At 37.2% G+C, this 21,975-nt stretch overlaps 1 protein-coding gene across 1 annotated transcript in view; it reads left to right on the top strand.

Annotated features, from left to right (window-relative positions):
* The window catches only part of ARHGEF38 (Rho guanine nucleotide exchange factor 38), a 146,585-nt gene extending 127,219 nt beyond the window's left edge, over positions 1 to 19,366 (top strand). Inside the window, exons 11-14 of the mRNA XM_036239760.1 lie at positions 2,123 to 2,266; positions 3,088 to 3,286; positions 3,434 to 3,693; positions 19,181 to 19,366. Of these exons, the coding sequence (XP_036095653.1) occupies positions 2,123 to 2,266; positions 3,088 to 3,286; positions 3,434 to 3,693; positions 19,181 to 19,366 (789 nt within the window). The remainder of the gene's footprint in view (positions 1 to 2,122; positions 2,267 to 3,087; positions 3,287 to 3,433; positions 3,694 to 19,180) is intronic.
* Positions 19,367 to 21,975: the final 2,609 nt, after the last annotated feature.

A 21,975-nucleotide genomic window follows, 5' to 3' on the forward strand; every position in this document is an offset into this window, starting at 1 on the left:
TTCAAATTCCCTCTATCAGTGGAAACTCACATTTCCTTATCTCATGTTGATTTCTTTCTTGCTTTATGCTTTTATGTGGTGAAACTTATTTTTGAGTAACTTCTTGAGGAATAAAAATTGGTTAATATTTTGACACCTTGAATATCAGAAAATGTCTTTATATTACTATCACATTTAATTTATAGTTTGGATGGGTGTAAAATTCTAAGTTGTTCTTTCTAAATTTGAAAGCATTCTATTGTTCCATTGTCTTCTAGCTTCCACTGTTCCTGTTGAGAACTCTGAGGTCCATTTTGATCTTTGTATATACTAGCCCTATTTTTCCCATTCTAAAGGCTTTTAAATGTTACTGTTGTCCTCATCAGTCTGAAATTTAATAATGATGTACCTTGGTGTATTGGATACTTGGTGAAATTCTTTCAACCTGAAATTTTATGTCATCCACTTCTAGAAACTTCCTTTGAATGTTTCATTGGTGAGTTTTCTTTCCTTTTCTCTCTCTGAACCTACTGGGTTGTTCCTCAAATTTTGTTATCTTTTCTTATTTTCAATCACTTTATTACTTTGCTCTACTTCCTAAGAAATTATCCTAACTTAATCTTTAAATCCATGTCTTGATTTATTTTATTTTTGTTCTCATAATTGTAATTTTTAAATATTTTATTTATTTATTTTGCTTTGTTACATTAAAATTAAGACATGTTGATTTGCTTTTTATTGGACTGTTTGATGTTAGAGGAATGTGATAGATGTGTGATATACTTGATCACTCACCACTGATAAATAGTAGAGGACTAATTGGCAGCTTTGAGCACATAGACAGGAGTTGAAAACTCTAAACCTCACTCATGTGTAGAGTAATCTGACTATAATTTCACTTGGGAACACCTGATGATATCAGCTTTAGGTCTTTCCTGTTAGGCTGCTCAGAATCTCCAGAGATGACTCTCAAGTCTTCTGCTTCGAGGGGTAATGATTGACTGCCAGAACTGTTTGGTGTGGTCTTTGGGTCCAGTGTATGTCCACTCACTTAATTACCCTCTTTCTAATATGTGCCTAGTGTCCCCTGTCTGGAGACTTTGTTTTACCATTTGCAGAGAAGAAAACCGTATCATCTGCCATGGTAGGCAAGAGGTAATCACCCAGCTTCGCTGAAGTGTGAAAGAATCTGGGGATCCAACTGCTTCATAATATTTCCAGTTGTCTATAACTACAAAACAAAGTCTACCAAATGTGGTGGTATGAAACAACCAATAGTCATTAATTATCATTGTCTCTCATGGTTCTGGGAGTTCACTGGACTTAGGTCATCATTCTCAATGTCTTCTAATGAGGTTGAAGTCAGATAACAGCTGGGGCTAAAGTCAACTCAAAGACTTCCCCAGGCACCTCTGAGGCAGATGATGGGACAACGATGAACGAGTCAAATTGCTGGGGACCCAAATAGCTGGGGCTCCATTGATGCCCCCTCCTTCCTTCTTTCTGATATTTCAACACGATCTTTTGATATAATGGCATAATGCAACTGGTTCTTCCATGGTGACAAAAAACTCCCAAGAGTGAGTATCCCAAGAGAAAGCAACAGACATTGTATGGTCTTTTTTTAGCTGCATCTTGAAAGTTAGACAGCATCTCTTCCATTGTTCTCTTCATTTCAATATTCAGCTAATTGAGGTGATCATAAAGACCCATCCAGTTTTGAAAGGAAGGGACATGGATTCCATCTCTTGGGGGAAGCATGTCAAAAAAAATGGGTGGTTTGTTTTAAAACCACTTAGTTTCTTTCCACGTCCCACTATCCTACCCTAGCACATTGGGGGTGACTACTGCCATCAATTCCTGAGCCTTTTTCACAAAATGTTATTGCTATTTTTTTCTTCTGTTCTCCTTTTATTAGGCTTGAAACTTAAAAAAAAAAAAAAATTATCCCTATCATTTTAATGGGATTCGTGGACAGAGAAAATTAGGCCATTTTTTATCTAGGAGTTCTATGGTTGACCTAATTTGTCAATGTGGAGCTGTCTTGTACTTTCTCAGCTGTTCATCACAGCTCTACTAAATTCAGAACCTAACATGGCTAAGTAGTTGTCTGCGAACAATGTCATATTATTTCTACCTATAGGTACCCCTGTTGGTTTCAAACATCTCTGAAATGCAGAATAGAGTACTAGAAGAGGTTCAAAATCTGAATTTTGTAAAGGATAACAGTGCTACATTTATTGAGAGGAAACTTAGTTTTGAAAAGAAGAAGCCTGTGCAAATTCTGGTGAGTTTGGTAACATTTATGACAATGATGACTATCATTTTCTTTCCTTGTTTAAATTGTAATATATTATTTTCCATATCACTTATTTCATTCTAATATGCAATAATTTACACACTTATTTAAGCATAAATTTTATCTATTTTTTCCATCTATACTATGCACTCTGTAAGCTTATAGATTTTTTATCTGTTTTGTACATGATATATTTATTCAAAGCAACTAAAATGATGCCTGATAAAAGGTAGACACTCTATATGTATCTGTTGAATAAATGAATAAAATTTGATAGAGTAAAATTGTATAGTTCAAACTTTTTATTTCATTCTAGATAAGGAATCCCAGACTATGGAGATAAAGTGGCTTTCTCAAAGTCACTTAGCTGGGACAAGGCCAGGCCTCTTGATTCCTGCCTAGCTTCCTGATATCTTAATTCCCAAAAAAGACATGGACATGTACAATTTCCTTAATTAAGCAATACTTATCAAGTGCTTAATATGAAAGGAAATATCTACAGTATGACAAAAAACTAAAAATCTATTGTACATACAAGAGGGATTAGAACCGCCGCCTTCCTATTTTCATTGAATGTTCCTTCTTCTCTACAACACTGCCCTCATGTGCTAAGTAGAGATTATTTTCACCGTATAACTCAGCTGGATACTTCACAATAATAACCCAGTCTATGCCTCAACACTGAAATAATCCCAACTCCATGTATGGCTTCAACATTTAAAATATTTCCAGGGGAGGGGTATCTATTAACCCAGTGATGATTTTTTTATACATCTGTCTAAACCAAAGTTTCTCCTTACCTCTCTCAGCCAGAAGTACCACATCAAACTGACACTCACCGCTCCCAACTTCTGTCCACATACAGCATGGAGGAACTCTACCAAGCTAAGCGCAAGTGCAATGCTACACAAGAATATGACATCAGTCTTCTGGAAGGGGAATTGGTGGCTGTAATGGAACAGAGAGACCCATTTGGCAGTACCAGCAGGTGGCTTGTTGATACGGGCAGTAAGTGTTTTGCTTACAATGCACAGAACTATCACCCCTTTTCTGGTTGAGATTTTCCCAGGAATCTTTGAGTGCTTCTCTATACACAAATGTTTGGAAAGTATATACAAATGACCTTGTTTCTTCTTTCTTTTTATTCCTATCTAGTTATCAAAGGATATGTGTATTCTTCCTTCCTAAAACCCTACAATCCAGCAAAAGTACCCAAGGCAGGTGCTGAGAACAGGTCCTTTGATGATGATTTTGATAACATTGGCCTCTTCGTGTCGTCACGGCCAGCTAGGGACAGTGTCACGAGCACCCCAGAAAGTAGCATAAGTGACAGCAGCTCATCTGTTAGTGGCACATGTGGAAAGTTTGAAACAACAGGCACTGGTGTTGACAGTTTTCCAGAGGTAGATGAAGAGGTAAGAATTTCAACCTTGCTGTACAAATGCTTGGCTGTTCAAATCCTGGAAGATGTTCTCGCTCACGGCACCCTTTCTTACTGTAAGACTGGGCGGCAGAGCGGCAGCGTTGGCGTCAATGAGACCTAACTGTCTCGACACTTACTCTCTGTGCAAGCTTTTGCAAGGAATTCATTCTCCAAGACTTTCCTCAAATGCAGGAAAGAGGACATTAATTCCTATTTTGCTGCGTTGATGTAAGGACTACAGATCATGTGTATATGTAGAGTACCCAGCACAGGGTAGACCCTCAATAAACAGCAGTGTAATCATTAATCCCCTGCTGGGATGTACTTAGAGTGAAGATGGTCTCTTTATATGCCCCTGTCCGAGGAAAACAGCTCAGACTGAGCAGATTGCCTCCATCAGTAGCAGGTGGAAAATGTTCCTAATTCTTCTGAGAGCAATAACTTCATTGCTATCTATGAGTTGGCCATGTTTTAATCTTGTAACATGACATATAACATATAATGAAATTTTTAAGAGCTACTTTGCCCTCACTGCATCAATGCAAAGGCTGTTGGGATTATCCTGGTGCAGAATGGTAAACCAACTATAATGTAGGGTTCCTTTTCCCACCTCAGAAAGTTTCAATATGTTTAACAGTTATCCCCAAGTGGTGAACAACGACCCTATTACCTGGTTGTTGTCGTTTTTTAACTTGCTTTTTAGTTTAGTGACTATTTTATTCAATGATTTTTTTTATAAGGGTAATACATGTTATTTGTGAAGAGTAAAAAAATAAGAAGACTATATATAAATTTAAAGTGAAGATCTTTATTCCCTCCCCAGTTATACTCTGATTCAGAGACAATATTCAGGAATATCTTTTCAGACATAATGCATATACAAACACATATTTATATAAGTGGAAACATGCATGTGTTAAATAATCTTTTCCCACTTAACACCGTATCTTAGACATCAGCACCTAAATATCTATCTCCTTTAAAAACATTGCATAGTATTTCATTATTTGGATTAGCATAATTTATATTACTATTACCCTAATAATAGACATTTAGAATATTTTGGGATTTTTAAAATGTCAAACTAATTTAGGCAAGATTCTTGTTCATCTATTTTTGTGTACATATATGAGTATATCTATAGGGCAAATTCCTAAGAATATTAGAGTGTCAAAGGAGATGTGTATATATATATATATATATATATATATATATATATATATATATATATATATAATTTATTTTTGTTACAATGTTTCTCCTTTTTTCCCCATTGACACCCTCCATCCCACTCACCCCGTCCCCAGGTTAGTTGTCCATGTCCATCGTTTATGTGTATATGCATATAAGTTCTGTGGTTTATCTCTTCCCTCCCCACCATGCCTTCTTCTGAGGGTTGTCAGTCAGTACCCTAATTCCATGTCTCTGGGTCTACCCTGTTCCTCAGACAGTTATGTCCATTATATTCCACAAATAAGTGAAATCATGTGATATTTGTCTTTCTCTGCTTGGCTTCTTTTGCTTAGGATAATACTCTTCAGGTCCCTACATGTCGTCTAAAAGGATAAAAGATCTTTCTTTCTTACAGCTGCATAGTACTCCATTGTGTATATGTACCACTACTTTTTTATCCATACGTCTACTGATGGACACTTAGGCTGTTTCCAGACCTTAGCTATTGTAAATAGTGCTGCTATGAACATGGGGGTACATACATTCTTTCTGATTGGTATTTCAGGTATCTTAGGGTATATTCCTAGAAGTGGGATCACTGGGTCAAATGGAAGTTCAATTTTTAATTTTTTGAGGAAACACCATAGAGTTTTCCATAGTGGCTGCACCAGTCTGCATTCCCACCAGCAGTGTACTAGAGTCCCCTTTTCCCCACACCCTCGCCAACACTTGTTGGTTTTGTTTTTTCTTTTTTCTTTTTTTATTATTATTTTTTTATTAATTAATTTTTGTTACAGATGTTTCTCCTTTTACCCCCACTGATTCCCCCCTTCCCCTCCCTCCCTGCCCTTTCCCCAGTTTGTTGTCCATGTCCACTGTTCATGCATACATGCATATAAGTTCTTTGGTTTATCTCTTCCCCACCCCACCCCCCTATTTAGGGGATTGTCAGTCTGTATCCCACTTCCGCGTCTCTGGGACTTCCCCCTTCCTCAGACAGTTATGTTCATTATATTCCACAAATAAGTGAGATCATATGAAACTTGTCTTTCTCTGTTTGGCTTGCTTCACTTAGGATGATACTTTCCAGGTCCCTCCATGTAGACTCGAAGAATAAGAGGTCTTTCTTTCTTACAGCTGCATAGTACTCCATTGTGTATATGTACCACTGCTTTTTTATCCATTCGTCTACTGATGGACACTTGTGGTGTTTCCAGATCTTAGCTATTGTAAATAGTGCTGCTACAAACATGGGGGTACATATACTCTTTCTGATTGGTGTTTTAGGCTTCTTAGGGTATATTCCTAGAAGTGGGATCACTGGGTCAAATGGAAGTTCAATTTTTAATTTTTTGAGGTAACACCATATTGTTTTTCATAGTGGCTGCACCAGACTGCATTCCCACCAGCAGTGTACTAGAGTCCCCTTTTCTCCACACCCTCGCCAACACTTGTTGTTTGATGATTTGTTGATGGCGGCCATTCTGACAGGTGTGAGGTGATACCTCACTGTTGTTTTAATTTGCATCTTTCTGATAATTAGTGATGCTGAGCATTTCTTCATATGTTTCTTAGCCATTTGTATGTCCTGTTTGGAGAGGTGTCTATTTAGTTCCTCTGCCCATTTTTTAATTGGATTCTTTGTCTTCCTTTTGTGGAGTTGTATGAGCACTCTATATGTATTGGAAATTAACCCCTTATCTGATATATCATTGGCAATTATGCTCTCCCATACAGTGGGTAGCCTTTCCGTTTTGATGATTGTATCTTTCGCTGTGCAGAAGCTTTTGAGTTTGATGTAGTCCCATGTGTTCATTTTCTCCTTTGTTTCTATTTCCTTAGGTGAGGTGTCAGTAAAAATTCTGCTGTGTATGATGTCTGAAATTTTGTTGCCTACAGTCTCTTCTAGGATTTTTATGGATTCATGAGTTACATTTAAGTCTTTTATCCATTTTGAGTTTATTCTCGTGTAGGGTGTAAGTTGATGGTCTAGTTTCATTTTTCTGCAAGTAGCTGTCCAATTTTCCCAGCACCATTTATTAAAGAGGCTGTCCTTACTCCACTGTATGCTCTTGCCACCTTTTTCAAATATTAATTGAGCATATTGCCTTGGGTCCATTTCTGGGTTCTCTGTTCTGTTCCACTGGTCTATATGCCTGTTCTTGTGCCAGTACCAGGCTGTTTTGATTACAGTGGCTTTGTAGTATAACCTGAAATCTGGTATTGTGGTCCCTCCAACTTTTTTCTTCCTTTTCAAGATTGCTGTGGCTATTCGAGGCCTTTTTTGGTTCCATATGAACTTTTGAAATAATTGTTCTAATTCTGTGAAGTATGCCGTTGGTATTTTGATGGGGATTGCGTTGAATCTATAGATTGCTTTGGGTAATATGGACATTTTAATGATGTTAATTCTCCCAATCTATAAACAGGGTATGTGCTTCCACTTTTTTATATCTTGCTCTATTGCTTTTTTCAATGACCTGTAGTTTTCTGCAAATAGGTCCTTTATTTCTTTGGTTAAGTTTATTCCTAGGTATCTTAATTTTTTTTGTCACAATGGTAAATGGAATTTTTTGCTTAGTTTCTCTTTCTGTGAGTTCATCATTGGTGTATAAGAATGCCATCGATTTCTTGACATTAATTTTGTATCCTGCTACTTTGCCAAATTCATTTATTAAGTCTAGTAATCTTTTGATGGAGTCTTTGGGGTTTTCTATGTATAGTATCATGTCATCTGCAAATAATGACAATTTCACTTCCTCCTTTTCAATTTGGATCCCTTTTATTTTTTGTTCCTGTCTGATTGCTGTGGCTAAGACTTCCAGTACTATGTTAAATAGGAGTGTCGAAAGTGGGCATTCTTGTCTTGTTCCTGTTCTTAAGGGAAATGCTTTTAGTTATTGCCCATTGAGTATGATGTTGGCTGTAGGTCTTTCATATATGGCCTTTATTATGTCTAGATATGATCCTTCTATTCCCACACTGCTGAGCATTTTTATCAGAAATGGATGCTGGATTTTGTCGAAGGCTTTTTCAGCATTTATTGATATTATGATGTGGTTTTTATTCTTCATTTTATTTATGTGGTGTATCACATTTACGGATTTATGAGTATTGTACCAGCCTTGCATCCCTGGGATGAATCCCACTTGGTCATGGTGGATAATTTTTTTGGTGTATTGCTGGATCCGATTTGCTAATATTTTGTTCAGGATTTTGGCATCTATGTTCATCAGGGATATTGGCCTGTAGTTTTCTTTCTTTGTTGTGTCTTTTTCTGGTTTTGGAATTAGAATTATGCTGGCTTCATAAAACAAGTTGGAAGTCTTCCTTCTTCTTGAATTTTTTGAAATAGTTTGAGGAGAACGGGTATTAGTTCTTCTTTGAATGTTTGGTAAAACTCCCCCGTGAAGCTATCCGGGCCTGGGTTTTTATTTGCTGGGAGAGTCTTGATTGCATCTTCAATTTCTTCTGCTGTTATTGGTCTGTTCAAGTTTTCTATCTCTTCCTGATCTAGTTTTGGGAGACTATGTGTTTCTAGAAATTTGTCCATTTTGCTTAGATTGTCAAATTTGTTGCGATATAATTGTTCACTATCTTTTGTATTTCTGTGGTATCAGTTGTTGTCTCTCGTCTTTCATTTCTGATTCTGTGTATTTGGGTTCTCTCTCTTTGTTTCCTGGTGAATCTAGCTAAGTGTCCATCAATCTTGTTTATCTTTTCGAAAAATCAGCTCTATGTTTTATTGATTCTTTGAATTGTTTTTGGTCTCTATATCATTTATTTCTGCTCTGATCTTTACTATTTCCTTTCTTCTACTTGCTCTGAAGTTTTCTTTTTGTTTGCTCTCTAGTTCTTTAAGTTGTGAGGTTAGATAGTCTATTAGAGATTTTTCTTCTTTTTTGAGGTAGGCCTGTAGTGCTATGAACTTCCCTCTCAGAACTGCTTTCGCTGCATCCCATAGTTTTTATGTTGTTGTGTCTTCATTTTCATTGGTTTCCAGGAAGTTTTTGATTTCTTCCTTGATCTCTTCAGTGACCCATTCATTGTTTAATAACATGCTATTTAGCTTCCATGTGTTCAAATGTCTTTGTATGTTCTTCTTGCAATTGATTTCTAGTCATGCCATTGTGATCTGAGAAGAGCTTGATATAATTTCAATCTTCTTGAACTTGTAGAGACTTAGTTTGTGCTCTAACATGTGGTCTATCTTTGAGAATGTCCCATGTGCACTTGAGAAGAATGTGAATTCTGTAGTTTGGCGGTGTAGTTTTCTGTAGATATCTATTAAATCCATTTGGTCTAGTGCTTCATTTAGAGTCTCTGTTTCCTTGCTAGTTTTTTGTCTAGAGGATCTATCCAGCGATGACAGCAGGGTGTTGAAGTCCCCTGCTATGATTATATTGCTATCGATTTCTCCTTTGAAGTCCTCCAGAAGTTTTTAAATATATTTTGGTGCTCCTATATTGGGTGCATATATGTTTATCAAGGTGATATCTTCCTGTTGGATAGATCCTTTCAATATTATGTAGTGGCCTCCTTTGTCTCTAATTATGGCCTTCATTCTGAAATCTATTTTATCAGATATGAGTATTGCTACCCCACCTTTTTTTTCTTTTCCGTTTGCTTGGAAGATTTTTTTCCATCTTTTCACTTTTAATCTATGAGTCTTTTGTTGTGAGGTGGGTCTCTTGCAAACAACATATAGATGAGTCATGCTTTCTTATCCAGTCAGCTACTCTGTGTCTTTTTATGGGAGCATTCAGTCCATTTACATTTAAGGTGATTATTGATATGTACTTATTTATTGCCATTTTTGTTTGGTGTGGTTCTATTTTTCTTCCTATTTCTCCTGGTAATTACAGCAGTCCTTTTAACATTTCTTGCAGTGCTGGTTTGGTGTTAATGTATTCCCTTAGCCTTTTTTTGTTTGGGAAGCTCTTTATTTGACCTTCTATTTTGAATGATAGCCTTGCTGGGTAGAGTAGTCTTGGATTCAGATCCTTGTTTTTCATGACCTTGATTACTTCATGCCATTCCCTTCTGGCCTGTAGTGTTTCTTGTGAGAAATCAGTTGAGAGCCTTATGGGGTTTCCTTTGTAGGTAACCTGTTGCTTATCTCTTGCTTCTCTTAGGATTCTCTGTTTGTCTTTAATTTTGGGCAGTTTGATTACTATGTGTCTTGGTGTGGGCCTGTTTGGGTTCTTCTTACTTGGGGCTCTCTGTGCTTCTTGACTTGAATGCCTCCTTCCTTCACCAAATTAGGGAAGTTTTCTGTCACTATTTCTTTGAATATAGTCTCTAACCCTTGCTTATTTTCTTCTTCTTCAACACTTGTTGTTTGATGATTTGTTGATGGCGGCCATTCTGACAGGTGTGAGGGATACCTCATTGTTGTTTTAATTTGCATTTCTCTGATGCTTAGTGATGTTGAGCATTTCTTCATATGTCTCTTAGCCATTTGTATGTCCTTTTGGGAGAGGTGTCTATTTAGTTCCTCTGCCCATTTTTTAATTGAGTTCTTTGTCTTCCTTTTGTTGAATTGTATGAGCACTCTATATATATTGGAAATTAACCCCTTATCTGATGTATCATTGGCAATTATGTCCTCCCATGCAGTGGGTTCCATTTTCATTTTGATGGTTGTTTCTTTTGCTGTGAAGGAGCCTTTTAGTTTGATGTAGTCCCACGTGTTCATTTTTTCTTTTGTTTCTGTGGCCTTAGGTGATGTATCAGTGAAAATTCTGTTGCATAATGTCCAAAATTTTATTGCCTACATTTTCTTCTAGGATTTTTATGGATTCACGACTCACATTTACGTCTTTTATCCATTTTGAGTTTATTCTTGTGTATGGTGTAAGTTAATGGTCTAGTTTCATTTTTTTGCATGTAGCTGTTCAATTTTTCCAACACCATTTATTAAAGAGGCTATCTTTACTCCACTGTATGTTCTTGCCACTTTTTGTCAAATGTTAATAGAGCATGATGTCTTGGGTGGTTTCTGGGTTCTGGGTTCTGTTCCACTGGTCTATATGCCTGTTCTTTTAACAGTAGCAGGCTGTTTTCATTACAGTAGCTTTGTAGTATAACCTGATATCCGGTATTGTGATCCAACCTACTTTGTCCTTCTTTTTCATGATTGCCGTGGCTATTCAGGGTCTTTTTTGGTTCCATAAGAACTTTTGAAGTTTTTGTTCTAGTTCTGTGAAATATGTTATTACCCCTTACCCCAGTAACCTAGAAGAACAGAAATTTGAGGTTCCAATTTGTCAAGACACCCTAAAGCTGGCTTGATGGTGAGTTCTAGCTCTTACTTGGCTTTATGTGGGCTACTGGATAAGTGCTTCATTTAGGCTTGTTCAGCATGGGCTTTGTACTCTAAAATGGCATCCAGTTCCTACTAGCTGCTGCAGCAAATTAAGTCTTTGAGTGGTCCTATCAATATGTTCATTAGAAGTTTTCATCACCAAGAGGAAAAAAATGAGGTAGTTTTCCTTTGCTCAAAACAAAAAGTGTATTGATAGTATCTCTTCATAAAAGGCTATTTGTTAATTTTTTTCCCCTCTGAGTTTCGAACCAATTGAAAATAGACCCTGATGTCAGGAATGTAAATATTAGAATTACACTAATATAGCTGCATCGAAAATACAGCTTGGTTCAATGGCCACATATGATCCCCTATATCTTCCCTCTAAGTTGAAATAACTCAGCCCAGATGGCAGATTTCTCCTGTGTATGGGCAAAATCTGCCCCAGTAAAGTTAATACAAGTTGACGATGATACACTTGTTGGAAACCCCAGCACAGGAAAGATAAGTAAAGGCTGCGTAGGACTATCTCCCTTACTGTCTTCATTGTAGCTGGGAGCCGAAGATGGCCAGTGATTCTTAGACTCCCCTCATTGTGCAATGACTGTTCATCCCTTGAAAACAGAGGGCAAGCCTGTACCATCTTCCTAATCCTTGCCACAGGGTTGATGTTTCTATTCTTTTGGGTCTTAGAAAGTGTGGAGGGATGAATATGGGTCAACCTCCCTTATTTTTGGTCTGACAGTCAAAGAGGACAAAACACTAGAGAGGTCCCTAGAACATGATCAGAAAGTGAAAAAAAAAAAAATCATCTTTGTGAACAGAGAGAATACACTGTATATTGTAATGTGGACATTTGAGGTAGCCTACAAAGCAATCTTCTGTGTGGCTATGTAGACGCTTGTTCTTGATTTTATTTTATTATCAGGAATATCAGTTGACACCTGGATTGGCTTAATCGGATGACACTCTGTGTCAGCACTTCTTGCAATACCCTTCCCTACCATGGCAGCAACACTTCCTCTACTATCCTCCAGAATTGTAATAGCACATTGTCAAGGTGGGATTGTCGGCTGTTATTTTAGCCTTATTGATAGTTGTAGTGGATCCTGGCCAGAAAAGCAGATGGATGGGTAGCCTTGGCCTCTATTGGATATTCAGGGGATTTTGTGGGGCTTAAAAATCAGTTAGGAACAGGCAAGTTCTGATTGACTTAAGACTCCAGTGGCTCTGTGATTTCTACACTAAAGTTGTTTCAACCTGGAAGAGCTCAAAGAATGAAAGGGTCTGTGAATGGGATTTGGGAAGTTTCATGAATCTTCTCAGATATGTTTCATTCGTGTGCTTATGTGTTTAACTCTGGTAAAAGAAGTCTGCGTCTTCCACCAGATTTTCAAAGGGAAATTCTATTTAAGAAGGTTAGAAACCACTGCTCTGGAGGCTTGTTTATCCATGCTCCCATCTGAGCAAGAAAAAAATGTTAGGTAAAGAGCCTCCAGCCTTTTCTAGAACCATTATAGTGGATCAGAAAGCAGGGACTTTCTCTGAAGGTTTTAGAAGCTCTCTTAAAATTTGATCCAGAGACGTTGTAGAATAATGCAGAGGCGCTACTGGATATTCACAAACTGGCAGGACTAATTTATAGTAAGGGGCCCTCTCTGGTTTGGCTCAGCGGTTAGAGCATCAGCCGCGGACCAGAGTCCCGGGTTCTGTTCCCGCTAAGGGCACATACCTCGGATGCAATTTTTCCCCAGCCCCAGTTGGGGTCATGGGGGTAGCAACCACTCGATGTGTCTCTCTCATATCTATGTTTCTCTTTCTCTCTTCCCCTTTCTCTCCCTCCAGTTCTATCTGAAGATAAATGCAAAAATGTCCTCAGATGAGGATAAAAAACAAACAAACAAAATAATTTATAGTAAGGGATTTAATCTTCGATGTGTCTCACATCAAAGTTTCTCTCTCTCTCTTCCCTCCTCTCTCCTTCCAGCTCTATCTGACGATAAATGCAAAAATGTCCTTGGGTGAGGATAAAAAACAAACAAACAAAATATTTTCTAGTAAGGGACTTAATTTTTAACTTCTTTACTCACTATTTTATGCTGTATCAAAAACATAACAAAAGCAGTCAAACAGCCCTGGCCGGTTTGGCTCAGCGGTTAGAGCGTCAGCCTGCGGTACAGAGAGACCCGGGTTCGGTTCCCGCTAAGGGCATGTACCTCGGTTGCAGTTTGTCCCCGGTCCTGGTTGGTCGTGAGGGTGGCAGACACTCGATGTGTCCCTTCACATCGATGTTTCTCTCTCTCTCTCTTCCTCCCCCCCTCCCCCCCGCTCTGTCTGAACAAAAAATGCAAAAATGTCCTCGGGTGAGGATTAAAAAATAAAATAAAAGGCAGTCAAACAACGAGGCCTTTCCATTGTCATGGATTCTCCCCTTTTGCTTATTGAACAGTAACCACATAATTTATATATTTCCTATGCTGCAGTACAAATGATCACAAACTAAGTAGCTTAGAGCAACATACATGTATTACCTCACCATTTCAGGAATCCAGGCACAGCTTAGCTGGGTGCTCTGCTTAGCACCTTACATAGCTGCAACCCAGGCTTTTGCTGGGCTGTGCTCTTTTTGAAACTTGGGGCTCTCTTCAGAGCTTGTGGTTGTTGGCCAGATTCAATGCTAGCAGGACTGCGGCCTCTATTTCCTTGCTGGCCATCAGCCAGGGGCCACTTCCCACCCCGAGAGGCTGCTCTCAGGTCAGTGCCTGCGGTGGTCTCTGCACAGTTCACAGCATGGCTGTTTGCGTCTTCAAAGCCAGCAGGTGAGCATCTCCCCGGGTGCCAAGCTCTCCCTTCGGAGAAGGCCTGCACTCCCTACGAAAGGACTCACCTCCTTATGTCAGGCTACTCCGGATAATCTTTGACTAACTCAAAGTCAACTTATTAGGGACCTTATTAGGCACATCTGCAAAATCCCTGTACCTTTGCCTTGCATTATAACCTAATCACAGGAATGCCCGTCATATTCACAAAGGGGTGAGATATTATAGAACATGTTTAACAGAAGGTGATAATCTCGAGTTCCATGTCAGAATTTTGCCTACCACAGGCTCTAAGATGCCTTGTGTGGCAAGCAAGAGGTTGGACTACTGTGATGCAATCTTTGGTACTTCTCAAAAGGACCAGGTGTAATAATGGCTAAAACCCAGTCTGGAAGGAAAGTTTAATGTCTGAGAATAAGTGCACTTTTCTTTTCCCACGTAAATAATACTGAGGACATAAATTTTGACTTCTTCAAAGTGAGTTGTTTTTGCAGCTAATCTTACATTCATTGTCTGGTCCTTCATCTTCACATTTTCAGCTACTTATAATAATAATGCTACATGTCTAGTATTATATTGTTTAGTAAGTGCTTCAAAAGTCAGCAAGCTGGAGCACAATATGTTTAAGTAGTCATTAAAAGGGTGCTTTCGAGAGCTTTAATGACCTGAAAAGATTTTTGAATATATTTTCAAGCGAAAAAGCAGGTTGTAAAAGTCACGTGTACTGTAATTGCATGTTTATTACTACTTCAGGTAGATGGGTAGGAAAGAAAGACAAAGTAAAGAAGGAAGAAAGGAAGGCAGGGAGCCAAGGAAGGAAGCAAGGTATTAACGCAGTTGGATGATCTCTTTTTTGTTTCCTTTTATTTAAAGTTGTTTTTTTAAAATAAAAATTACTTGTGTAATAACTATACATAATTGTTAACTAAAGAACTTAAAAGCTTTCTCTTGGAGGGTAAGAGAGAGATGAGCTTTTTTTTTTTTTTTAAATGTAAAATAACTATTTTGGCTTCCTCAGCTCTATATAATATTGTAAATACTGGTTTATAGTTTTTTAGTTTTGGAAAGGAATATTAGGATTTTTGTTGTTGCTAATTGGAGAACTGGGATGAAATCAATAAAACAGATTCAGTGAAGACAGGCAATGTGGCTCACAGACGGAGGAATCATTAAATGCACAAACATAGAATAAGGAAATGCTGAACTAGGAACGATCCAGTGTTTATAAACTGTGGGCAATAAATTGGGTATGAGTTAGTAATACAGTAATACAGAGTATTATAGCAAAAGTGAATGCTACAGAGAAGCCGATAGCATTCATACAATATTGTACATAAAAAGAGCCAGAGCTTTAAAAAGAAGCAACCAATAAAATAGATTTTGAGAAATGCCAAGGGAAAAAAAAAATCAGATGATTATGACTTAATAATGGTGGACCGAAACATATTCACATTGAAAGTTAAAAAGATACATCCTAGAATAATTAAAATATTTTTTAAAAAATAAGATATCCTTTAGCACTTAAATCCAACAGGTTGAAAACTTCTAACTTGTTACAAACTGCTATCTTTTTAAAAGTAGACATTTCCATTTTGGGTATATATCTTATGTTAAGTGGAGTCCTAAACATATTATATAAAAACTGAAAACTGCTCATCCTAAATAAGTTTTGGACTGTGATCATGTAAAGTATTGAAAGTATATATTATAATTTTGTACTTTGAATTTACAATTTCATGAGAATCTATATTAAGTGTTTAAAATAAGCTCTGTTATAATTTCAGACCAAACAGATCTAGGTGGAAGATTTTATATATTCCCCTTAAGAGAATATGTGCCAAAATGAAAGACAACCACAAATACAGTTGACGTTGAACAATACTGGTTTAAAATGTGTGGGTCCATTTATATGTAGATTTTTTTCAATAAATACAGAAAATCTATTTTCTTTTCCCTATGATTGTCCTAATATTTTCTTCTCTCTACATTACTTTCTGATAAGAACATGGTATATAATACATATAATATAAAATATTTGTTAATCAACTGTTTATGTTAAGGCTTCCAGTCAACAGCAGACTATTAGTAGTTAAGTTTGGGGGCTGGTTAAAAATTATGTGGATTTTTTGCCCTGGCCGGTTTGGCTCAGCGGTTGGAGCGTCGGCCTGCGGTCCTGAGAGACCCGGGTTCGGTTCCCACTAAGGGCACGTAACTCGGTTGCAGTTTGTCCCCGGCCCTGGTCGGTTGTGCGGGTGGCAGCCACTCGATGTGTTCCTTTCACATCGATGTTTCTCTCTCTCTCTCTGTTCCTCTCTCTCCCTCCCAGTCTACCTGAACAAAAAATGGAAAAATGTCCTCGGGTGAGGATAAAAAATAAATAAATAAATAAATTATGTGGATTTTCAACTGCTGGTGGTGGGTGGTCAGTGTTGTAAACATTCCATTCCCCCCCATGTTATTCAAGGGTCAACTGTATATAAAAATAATATTAGTAAATGATTCAACCTGCTAAAAAAATCTATAGCTGCATTGATAAAGTATTTATGTTATGTATAAAAATTACCAAAAATGCCCTGGCCTGTCTGGCTCAGCAGTTGGCATGTCAACCCTCAAACTGACGGGTAGCGGGTTCAATTCCCAGGCAAGGGCACATATCTGGGTTGCAGGTTTGATCCCCAGCCCCAGCTGAGGTCGTGCGGGAGATGGCCTCTTGATGTGTCTTTCTCTCTCTCTCTCCATTTTTCCTTTGCATTCTCTCTAAAAATAATCAATGGAAAGATATCCTCGAGTGAGGATTAACAACAGCAGCAAAAAATTACAGAAGATGGCTAGCAATGCTAAGGTGGGCTCTTACAGATTATTTCAGAAGCTGTATTATGGTACATCCTATTCCTGAACACTTTTGCTAACCAAATCCTCCACTTTGCTTTTGTGGATCTATTCAGCGTGTTCACTTTCTAAATAACAACGAACACAGAGCATCAATAGATTAGAGAATCCAGTCTTTTTCTGCAAGATTACACTCTGCACATCTTTGCTAGAACAAGACTTCGGCTCCTAAAGTATTATGAGAACTGGACCAAGCACAGGAGTTAGAAGATATGGTCCTAGCAGCACCCACTAGCTCTGCGATTAAGAGCACGTTGCTGCTTCTCCAAGTCACAGTTCACAGGGCTGTTGAGGACAGAGCATGTTTGACATGTGAATTGTCACGTGTGCTATAAAAGGCAGTTGCTATTGCTGCTACTCCATTGCTCCAGACATTTTGGCACCTCCCTTTTTGTTTTCTGTACTTTTCAAATTATAAAATAACCCACATACAATCTGCCTTGTATGTATCCTGCATGATACAAGATGACCTCATATATGACATCCAAGCCTTTCAGCCTAACTTTCAAGTCAAGTCGACATATATTTGAATTACTACTGTGTTCCATGATGTGGTCAATGGAGAAAAGTTGAAATGTTCCCTGCCTGAGGTGTAGCACATGCTGAATTGTTCGGATGTTACACAAATCAATGTCATCAGAGTTTTACCAAAAGTTAAATAACAGTTTAATATTTAAAGAACAACTTCAACTGTAACTGTAGTCCCTGCCCCACATTGCCGGTCTCTTCCTGCTCAACAAATTCACCTTATTTCTTCTAGTTTCCTTTTTCACACTGACCCTCAATTTTGAGAAAGTTAATCGGTTTGCTTTTCCCAGATACTGTTTTCATATATTCATCTCTGTACCTGCGGATGGTATGTCCACCCCTTTATCAACTTTGTCACCTATAAAAAATTACTTTTTCCAAAATGCAGCTCACAGTTACCTGATATATCAACCTGCATGTGTAGGGTGGGGGTTTTTCGTTTTGTTTTTTTTTGTGTGTGCCTTTCTTTGTATTTTATTTTTTTCCATCACCATTTATCCATGCTATGCTCTCCCCCCTCCCACACTGTGCCTTTCTTTTTTTAAATTTTTTTTTTAATCCTCACCCTAGGATACTTTTCCATTGATTTTTTTTTTTTTTTTTTTTTTTTTTTAAGATAGAGTGGGAGGGAGGGAGAAACATTGATGTGAGAGAGACACATCAATTGGTTGGTTGCCTCTGCAGGACCCCATTCGGGTTGGGGATTGAACCTGTGGCTGGGGAATGAACCTGCAACTGAGGTATGTGTCCTTGACTAGGAATTGAACCCTCAACTCTTTGTTCCACAGGCCAACACTCTAACTGCTGAGCCAAACCGGCCAGAGTTTTAACATTTTTTTCCTGGCTGCATTACACGTTCTCTGGTAACATTATATTTCGTGCCTAATGGGTACTTGATAAATTCTGATTAAATGAATAAATGAATAAATGTTATTAGCTGATTGCTTAATTTTATGCCATAACTAAACATTTTTATTAACAGTCTTATGATTTTAGTGGAAGAGGGACTATACTTAGGGGCCTATGCATCTAATAATTATGAAGTATTCTTTTGAGGTTGGAGAAAAACTTGACTGAAATGTGTTTTACTAGTTTCTTCTAGGTCACTTAACATTTTAAATAATAGAATTTAATACATTGTCATTATATAGGTTTGGAAAATAAGGAAACAAATAAGTAAAAATGAAAATCACTTCTAATTCTACCAAAGAATTATTGAATAACACTAGGCTTATATTGTACATCTGATTTTGTCATTTTTGCTTACTATTTTGTCATAATCATTTTCTCATGTTATTAGTCGTTTGTAATGACTATAGATTTCCTTAGTGGAAGGTCTAGAATTTATTCCCTTGCTGAACCTTCAGTGTTATTTTCACATCTCTCCCACTTTTCATCTTATAAATGGACATTGTAGTAACATTGTTGTGCAAAAATCTGCCAATGTTTTTTTCTGTAGCAGAGATTCTTAGAGCTATCATTTAATAAAAAATAATTATTATTAAAAAATATTTTAATAGAAACTGCCAAGCACAGTTTGGACTCCTCCCAACAGAACAACCAGAATGCCTATTTCCCTCTATTCTTATCTGGACCATATTTTAGCAAAATACATTCAGCAGGAGTTGGGGAAATGTCACTTTGGGAGAAAAAAAACAAAAACTAGTATGCTAGTATTCCTTCTAAAAGCTTGGAAATCTGCCTTATGTTTGTCAACATTTTTATGTTCTGCTTCTAATGATGTCATTTGCTTCTCTGTCTAGATTTTCTATGCAGTTCATGCCTTTGAAGCACGGAGTAACCATGAACTTAGCCTTCAGGAATACCAAAGAGTCCACATACTTAGATTTTGTGACCTAAGTGGCAATAAAGAGTGGTGGTTAGCCGAAGCTCAAGGGCAAAAAGGATATGTGCCAGCTAACTACCTGGGGAAGATGAGTTATGCTTAAGAAAACCAGCCTTCTGACTCATTCTGTCAGGCTGTTGACTGACTACCTCAGTAGTGACTAACTGACACTACAACGTTGGCCTGGAAATCAAGAAACCTCCGAACTACATGAACTGATACTGCATCAGGTTTAAGGAAGGCTGTGCTTTCTACTAAGATTATTTCAAAATTTATTATGAAGAAGATATGTATGTTGAAGGAAACACTAAAATTGAGACAGAAAAACAGCCCAAGTGCCAACTATCAACTATTTAAAAGTGGAAATATTCTATAAGAGTATGTTTTTACCATCATGAAAGTTGAATTTAAGGACAAGATTTTTTCAATTTACTATCTTTTTATTTTTTGTACTATGTATTTTGCCTCAAAAATGTTTTTCATGTATCTATTGCATATGCATGCACATATACACACACACATATATGCCTTATTCATTATATGATATATATGTGTGTGTGTGTGTGTGTGTGTATGCATGAACCAGGGAGTGTACTAAACACATAAGGATAGGAATTTATAATTAACAACCAACTAGAGGTCTGATGTGGGGCCTCTCTTCGATATGTTTTGAATGATAAAACTGAGTAACATAATAATATGTTAACATTTACTGAATGAATACCAAATGTCAGACATTGTTCTAAATGCTTTACATGTGGTAACTTACTTGTATAATATTGTGAGGAAACTGGAGCCCAAAGAGGTGCATTTAGTCCAAGTCACACTGCTAGTAAGTGGTAGAGTAGCACCTCAAACCTAGGTCTGGTTCTGGGGTCCACACTCCTAAGCCCTATCCTGTACTAACACCCCAAGGGTGCATACATTTGCTATCACAAGGCACTTGGTGATGCAAACAATGGACAAGGATGAGGCCCATTTTACTCACAGGTCCATATTTAAGTATTGAGAAGTTTTCAAAATCAAGGGCTACAAGAACTTCCTTGATACCAGCCTTGAGAAAATGAAATATCTAGGTTTACTTATTTTTATGGTTTTGTTTAAGCATTTTTGAAAGTATAATTGTTTAAAAATTATCCTACATTATTGCTAATGATATTGTAATGAGGAAATATTTTTGGATCACTCAATTTTTGGAGGATGATTGGGGAATGTGTGGTCTGTGTTCTGAGCCAAGATGCACTATTTTTAGTTGCCGATGTGTGCTTAGACAAGGCAGGCGCTGAGGTTACTATTTGCTGTGACATCACGTCCTGGAACACTGAACTTTAAATTAGGTATAGTTCAGCACGGTCCTCTAAGATCTCAGGCATATTTTGTTGAGACATTTTATTGAACTGGAGATGCTTCTATTGAACAGAAAAATCATCTAATTAAATTTGACTTGGTGATTTCCTTTAAGAACCAAAATAAGGTAGACTTTAATTACCCATATAAAACGTGCTAACATGACATCAAACTTTAATATTGAAATTAAAATAACTTAAAAAGATTTTATCTGTATAATGTATACTGTTACATATATCCCTGAGGAATACAAATACCAAATGAAGAGGGTTGCTTTTACATACATGTATGACATGTATATGACAGATATTCATTAGACATTTACATGACAGAAATGTTTACATTTCATGATAGATTAGTCCCTATTCTCCACAGGGAATATGTTACAAGACCCCAGTGGATGCTTGACCTCAGAGAGTACCAAATCCTATATATACTGTTTTCTCCTATACACACATACCTAAAGTCTAATAAATTAGATACAGTAAGAGATTAAAACAGTAACTGATAATAAAACAATTATAACAAAATACTGTAACAAGTAATATGAATGTGGTTTCCCTTTCAAAATATCTTATTGTACTGTACTCACCCTTCCTGTGACGATGTCAGGTTATACAACATCTACATGAAGAGATGCAGTGAGGTGAATGAATAACTTCATCGGTGATATGAAGGAGCATTAAGCTACAGTAAGCACTGGGATGCTTCAGCAGTTGATCTGATAACCTAGATGGCCAATGAGTGACTAACAGGCAGACAGAGTATACGGTGTGAATATGCTGGACAAAGGGATGATTAATATCTGGGCAGGACAAAGCTGGATGACATGAGATTTCATCACAATACTCAAAATGGAGCATGATTTAAAACTTGTGAATTGTTTATATCTGGAATTTTCCATTAAATATTTTTGGATTGTGGTTGACGGGGGGTAAATAAAACTGTGGATAAAGGGGAGTACTGTATTGTTCCTAAAATTCTCATTCTAAATATGATTTTATAAGGTACTATTTGTAACTTGTTTTTGTATGAAAATATTTTCTTGTTTTGAGTTGGGTATCAAATGAAGGCTCTCTTTTTCCTTTTTATATATACAGAAACTTTTTATGTCTTTGAAATGGTCCCTTGTACCAATAATAAAATATAAGTAAATTCCAGTTTGCCTAGGGTAAAGCAATAGGAAATCCAAACTTGCTACTTGTGTACTTGTAAAAACTGAACATGCCCAACAACCAAGACTGTGAGGAAACTTTACATATATAAGTAATTTAAATCGTGACCTTAACACTCTCCCCTCAAATGCAGAATTATATAAATAGAGTAGCACATTATTTGCTTTTCTGGCTGAAATACTGACTAGAT

Source organism: Molossus molossus, unplaced genomic scaffold (assembly GCF_014108415.1).
Source record: "Molossus molossus isolate mMolMol1 unplaced genomic scaffold, mMolMol1.p scaffold_m16_p_1, whole genome shotgun sequence".
NCBI classification, from domain to species: Eukaryota; Metazoa; Chordata; class Mammalia; order Chiroptera; family Molossidae; genus Molossus; species Molossus molossus.